Source organism: Agelaius phoeniceus, chromosome 34 (assembly GCF_051311805.1).
Source record: "Agelaius phoeniceus isolate bAgePho1 chromosome 34, bAgePho1.hap1, whole genome shotgun sequence".
Classification (NCBI taxonomy): domain Eukaryota; kingdom Metazoa; phylum Chordata; class Aves; order Passeriformes; family Icteridae; genus Agelaius; species Agelaius phoeniceus.
The window spans coordinates 2,158,404-2,165,071 of record NC_135298.1 but is presented as its reverse complement, the minus strand read 5'-3'; the positions used below and the strand labels follow the sequence as shown (position 1 = coordinate 2,165,071).

General features: G+C 59.9%; 1 protein-coding gene across 1 annotated transcript in view; it reads right to left on the bottom strand.

Moving 5' to 3' along the window:
- Positions 1 to 880: 880 nt before the first annotated feature.
- Positions 881 to 6,668, bottom strand: part of LOC143696410 (uncharacterized) — a 243,260-nt gene continuing 237,472 nt past the window's right edge. Inside the window, exons 3-4 of the mRNA XM_077192541.1 lie at positions 1,508 to 1,727; positions 881 to 1,425 (exon numbers count right to left, since the gene is read on the bottom strand). Coding sequence (XP_077048656.1) covers positions 898 to 1,425; positions 1,508 to 1,727 — 748 coding nt within the window. The 3' untranslated portion in view covers positions 881 to 897. The remainder of the gene's footprint in view (positions 1,426 to 1,507; positions 1,728 to 6,668) is intronic.

Below are 6,668 nucleotides of genomic sequence, written 5' to 3'. Positions count from 1 at the left end.
CTCCATAAAAGAATGCAAAACAATAAGTTATTTACAGGAAGTATGTGAGAAAGTTTGCTACAAGAATGTAAACATCAGAAGTCCTAGAAAAATCTTCAAAAGTCAGGGCGACAGCTCTCCACAATGGATTTCTGATGTTGGTCTGTGGATGTGTCCAGGTGCTCACGGGGAGCCAGGAGCCAGCCAGGTGTCTTCCTAACACAAATCAGCAGCACCACGGATCACCAGGGCTCTGCCCAACGGGGTCACTGGGGATCATCCAGTGCTGATCCTCCAATGAGGGATGGAGCTGTGGAGCTGGAGCAGCACACAAAGCTCTTCCCGCCCTGGGAGCACTCCCACAGCTTCCCTCAGTGCTGGATGAAGCGGTCCAGCTGGAGAAAGATTGATTGATTGTCCTTCTCGGACGTCCCGGCCGGCTGTCCAGCACCGCTAGCAGTAGGGGGGCACTATCCCGATCTCCGTGGTTCGGGACAGCACCTAAGGCAAACGCTCTGTGCCGTGACAGCAGTGTTACCTTGTGGCAGGACGTGGCTTGGCTTATGGCTACAGTCAGCAGAAATGAGAGAGCGCTCTCCAGCTGTGGTGAATCCAGGTTTATTGGGTCCCAGGGGAAACCGACAACCAAAGAGAGCAAGGGGGAAGTTGCAAGAGCTTATAAGGAGGGAGGGACACAGGGGAGGAGTCAGTCCTTGGACGAATTGGGTTTCAGAGGGGAGTGGGATACAAAAGATTGACTTAGGGAAAACCCCAATGGGGATAACTTGAGGGTGGGGCCCCGGCCCCTGAGCCAATCACTCGACGCTCCAGCTGAAAGTTTCTAGAGAGTTCTAGAGAGAAGGGTGGGAGCGCCGAGTGACGGACAAGGCACTGGGGAGGGATTTGAGAAAGGGTACATTAATCTCCAAGGCAACTGGGGAGGAGTTGGGATAACTGGCAGCATAAAGGAGGAAAGGGAGAACCAGGGCAGAACCATTGCATGATAGGGGGAACAGAACAGTCCAACTTATACAGACAACACAACAGCTGGATGCGTTGGTGTTGGGTCAAGGCTGACCTCTGGGAGAAGCTCTTCCCACACCAGGCACACTCATAGGGCCTCTCCCCGCTGTGGATGCGCTGGTGGGCACTCAGGTGGGCGCTCGTCCTGAAGCTCTTCCCACACTCCCCACACTCGTAGGGCCGTTCCCCCGTTTGGCTCCTCTGGTGGGCAGTCACTTCATAGCTGGTCTTGAAGCTCTTCCCACACCTGGGACACTCGTAGGGCCTCTCCCTGGAGTGGATGAGCTGGTGCCTGAGGAGGCTGCACTTGTCCCTGAAGCCCTTCCTGCAGTCGGGGCAGCGGAAGGGCCTCTCCTCTGTGTGAGTGCGCTGGTGATGGAGGAGATTGGAGCTGATCTGAAACCTCTTGCTGCATTCATCACACTCATAGGGCCGTTCCCCGTGTGGCTCCTCTGGTGGAAAATCAGGCTGGATCTGGCTCTGAAGCTCTTCCCACACTCAGGACATCCGTAGGGCCTCTCCCGGTGTGGACGCGCTGGTGGCAGATCAGGTTGGAGTTGTGGCTGAAGCTCTTCCCACACTGCCCACACTCATAGGGCCTCTCCCTGGTGTGGATTCCCATGTGGGAGTTCAGGTGGGAGCTCCACCTGAAGCTCTTCCCACACTGCCCACACTCATAGGGCCATTCCTCTGTGTGGATTCTCCAATGGTTGATCAGGAACGATCTCCACCTGAAGCTCTTCCCACATTCTGAGCACTTGTGGGGCTTCTCCCCATCCTGAAGCGGCTCAGGGACGCCCAACTCTGACCTGTGGTCACCTTCCTGGCCCAAGGTGGGTCTTTCTTTCTCGGATCCCCATGATCCACGTTTGCAGCCCCTCCTTGTGTGGGATCTCTGGGACTTTTCCTCCCCGTTGGATTCCTGTGCCCTGGAGCCACTCCAAACAGCCTCAGCCACCAGGTTCTGCTGTGGGCATTTGTCCTCCCTGCTCTCCATGCTCAGCTCCTTCCCTGGGGGAGGAAGGACAAGGAGAGGATGGGATTTGCCTCCGTGCCACAGGGAAGGGGAAGGAGATCCCCCCAGTGCATCCCTGGCTGGGCAGCATCAGCAGTGGGGCTGTCCTGCAGCCGGGGGCCGTGCTGGGCTGGGAGATGGAGCAGGAGAGAGGGGGAAAGGGGCACTGACTTCCTCCTCACCTGCCTGGGTGTCCTGGGGCATCTTCTTCCTCCTCGCAGCCTCCTCCTCCACCTGGCCAAGGTTTGGGAATGGGAAATCCTGGTTTGGGGGGCAAAACAAGGGCTGAGCGTGTCGGGTTTGATGGTCCCGGTGCCCAAGTGCAGCTGGAGAAGTCAGCGCCCCTTTCAGCCTCGGGGTCCCGGACCCCGCTCATCCCCAGCCTCCCCCACCCCTCCAGGCTGCCGGGGGTCCCTCTGCACCGGGATCGCCCCTCTCCGCCACGGATTTAGGGCGACTCCCCCTCCCCGCCCACCTGCGGCTTCCGGAGGGGGCGGAACCGGGGCAGCCGCGGCCCGAGCGGGGGAACCGCGTGGGGTTGGTGCTGCGGCTCCTCCTCCCGCTGCTCCTCTTCCTCCTCCTCTGGCCCTCCTCTTCCTCTTCTTCCCGCTCCTCTCTCTCTCTTTCCCTTTCCCTTTCCTTTTCCTCCTCCTCTGTCCCTCCTCTCCCTCCCGCTCCTCCTCCGCTCCCAGCCCGGCCCGGGCAGTGCCGGCACCCAAAAGCAGCCGCGTTCTGGCCTGGGGGGGTTCCAAAGCGGCCCCGCCACGCCCGGCACTGGGAGCGATACTGGGAGCACTGGGAACGATGGTGAGAGCAGCGGGCGGGAACTGGGAGCGCTCTCCCTGCCGGTCCCGCTCTTACTGGGAGCACTGGGAACGATGGTGAGAGCAGCGGGCGGGAACTGGGAGCGCTCTCCCTGCCGGTCCCGCTCTTACTGGGAGCACTGGGAGGGAACTGGGAGCAAACAGCGCCCGGACGCGGCTGCAGCCAGCGGGGCGGGGCCTAGTCTGAGGGCGTGGTTATGCAAATTTGGGAGAGACCGCGCGCTGGGATTGGTGGGCAGGAGCAGGGCGGGATTGTCACGGTCACGTGAGGGCCGAGGGGAGTCGGAGTGATGGCGGCGGCGTCCGGGGAGAGGGAACCGGGAATGGGAATGGGGACAGGGAATGGGGAATGGGGAATGGGGAATGGGGACAGGGAATGGGGAATGGGGACGGGGAATGGGGAATGGGGGACGGGGAATGGGGGACAGGGAATGGGGATGGGGACAGGGAATGGGAATGGGAATGGGGACCGGGAATGGGGATGGGAGATGGGGAATGGGGAATGGGAATGGGGACCGGGAATGGGGAATAGGAATGGGAATGGGGACAGGGAATGGGGAATGGGGACAGGGAATGGGGATGGGGGATGGGGACAGGGAATAGGGAATGGGGACGGGGAATGGGGACAGGGAATGGGAATGGGGATGGGAGATGGGGAATGGGGACCGGGAATGGGGAATGGGGACAGGGAATGGGGAATGGAATGGGGACAGGGAATGGGACCGGGAATGGGGACCGGGAATGGGGACAGGGAATGGCAATGAGGAATGGGAACGGGGACAGGGACAGGGACTGGGAATGGGGACAGGGAATGGGGAATGGGAATGAGGACAGGGAATGGGGGATGGGGACAGGGAATCGGGAATGGGGGATGGGGACAAGGAATGGGGGATGGGGACAGGGAATACGGAATGGGGACGGGGAATGGGGATGGGAGATGGGGGGTGGGGAATGGGGATGGGAGATGGGGAATGGGGAATGGGAGTGGGGACCGGGAGTGCGGAATGGGGAATAGGAATGGGGACGGGGAATGGGGAATGGAATGGGGACCGGGAATGAGGAATGGGAACGGGGACAGGGAATGGGGGATGGGGACAGGGAATGGGGTCCATACTGGGAATGGAGCAGGATGGGACTGGGAGTGGGGTGACACGGGAATGGGTGGAGGAAAGGGGAGTGACAGCAGGGAGGGGGGTATCCGCTACAGGGGACACCAGGAAGCGGGACAAGGGGACACAGGGACAGTTCCAGGCCGGGAGGTCCTGGATCAGCAGCCCCAGAATCTCCACCAGCATCTTCCAAAGCACCCGGAGCTGCTCGGCCTCGTGTCCCCAAAGCCCTGAGCAAGCCCCAAGTCCTTCCCAGGAACTCTCAGCTCCCTCGGACCCAGCATCCCCCACACCTCTGGAACAGCCCCCCACTTCTCAAGCCCCATCTTAGTTCAACATCTTTATTTTTACCCAGGTTTTGAGTGTTTCGAAAGAATGAAGAAATGTGAAAAGAAGACCCAGGCCATGAGGAGCCAGGAGGATGTGGAGCCCCCAGCCAGGTGTCTTCCCAACAGGGATCACCGGGGCTCTGCCCACTGGGGTCACTGGGGATCATCCAGCGCGGATCCTCCCGTGGGGATGGAGCTGGAGCAGCGCACGGAGCTCTTCCCACACTGGGGGCACTGGCAGGGCTTCCCTCAGTGCTGGCTGCGTTGGTGTTGGGTCAAGGCTGACCTCTGGGAGAAGCTCTTCCCACACCTGGTACACTTGTAGGGGCTGTGACATCCCAGGAACAGGGCTGGGATGGGCTCTGGTGCCTGGGACATCCCCAGCAGCAGCGGGGCTGGGATGGGCTCTGGTGCCTGGGACATCCCCAGCAGCAGCGGGGCTGGGATGGGCTCTGGTGCCTGGGACATCCCCAGCAGCAGCAGGGCTGGCTGTGATGCTCTCCAGTGCCTGGGCCGTGCCCAGGGGTGCTGCTGGCTGGGGTTGGGTTGGTGCCTGTGCAGTGCCCAGGGCAGGGTCACAGCGGGGCAGCTCTCAGTGTCCCCAGCAGGCCACGCTGTCCAGGGCAGCTGTGCCAGCGCTCGCTGCGCACTCGGGGCAGGCTGGGCTGGACGGGGCTCGGGGCACAAACGCCGCCCCCGGGGCTGGGTTCTGCCCCTGCCTCTGGGGCCCAGCCCCTGCTGGCAGCGCCTTGGGCAGGGCACGGGGCTGCTGCTGGCCCAGGGGGACAGGCCTTGCCCCCTGCCAGCTGCCCGGGCCCCTCGGGTGCCTGTGCCACAGCCCTGTGCCTCCTGTCCCCGCTACTCCCCGCCACCTCCACTCCCTCCATCACAGCCCCACTCAACCTCTGCACTGTGACCTCTGGAAAGAACAGAAGAACAGGAAAGAAAGAATGAGAGAGGGAAAGGAAAAAGGAAAGGAAAGGAAAGGAAAGGAAAGGAAAGGAAAGGAAAGGAAAGGAAAGGAAAGGAAAGGAAAGGAAAGGAAAGGAAAGGAAAGGGGAAAGGAAAAAGAGTAAAAAGAAAAGAGAAACATGTAGCCATTTGGCCCTGCCTGGATGCCAGGCACCCACCAAAGCTGCTCTCTCACTCCCCTCCAGAGATGGACAGGAGAAAAAACAGAATGAAGGCTTCATGGCTTGAGTTAAGGACTGGGACAGATCATTCAGCAAATGCCATCATAGGCAAAACCTTTTTGAAATTACAGGTATTAATTGAATTTCTTTCTATCCAGATCAGGGCAGGATAGTGAGAAGTAAAATAAAGCTTCACAAACACCTTCTGCCTGTTCCTCCCTCCTTCCCAGCTCTGCTCCTCCCCCAGTGGTGCAGGCAGACAGGCACTGGGGGCTCTGCTCCGTTCATCACCCGTTGTTTCTCTGCTGCTCGGGGAGAGGAGTCGTTCCCCTGCTGTGCCAGGGGTCCCTCCTGAGACACTTCTCCATGAACTTCTGCAGGGTGAGTTCATCTCACGGACAGCAGCTCTTCACAAACTGCTGCAGCTGCCTCACTCTCCCAGGGGCTCACAAGTCCTGCCAGGACCCTGCTCCAGCGTGGGCTCCTCTCTCCACGGCTTTGCAGGTCCCTGCCGGGTCCCTGCTCCAGCACAGGTTTCTCATGGGGTCCCAGCCCCTGCTCAGGCACCCCCTGCTCCAGCACGGGCTCCTCCAGGCGCTGCAGGTGCATCTCTGCTCTCCGGGCCCTCCATGGGCTGCAGGGGCCCAGCTGCCTCCCCAGGGGCTGCCCAGGGAATCTCAGGGCAATCAGCTCCAGCCCCTGGAGCAGCTCCTGCCCCTCCTCCTGCCCTGCCCTGGGGTGTGCAGAGTTGTTCCTCTCACGTGTTCTCACCCTGCTCTTCCCTGCTCACAGTTACACCTACACCATCACCCATTTTCCTAAATCTCTTGCCCCAAAGGTGTTACCACCATTTCCAACTGGCCCAGCCTTGGCCAGCGGCCGGTGCATCCTGGAGCTGGCTGGAATTGACTCTGTGGGACACAGAGGAGCAGCTGCTTCCAGCAGCCTCTCACAGAAGGTGCTCCTCGAGCTCCCCTTACCAAAACCTGGCCATGCAAACCAAGTATAAGCATGGCAGGGTTTTTATTACCATTATTAATTCTTCTTTTTGCTATTGTCACTATTATTGCCCCTGTGATGTCACACTTTCCCTGTGATGTCACGCTGCCCCTGTGATGTCACAGAGCCAACTCTATGTCACCTTGTGATGTCATACAGCAGTGCTGTGAAATCACAGAAGACTGATATCCCAAAGTCACCCTGTCATGTCACAATCTGTTTTGTGACGTCACAGCCTGCTCTATGATGTCACACAG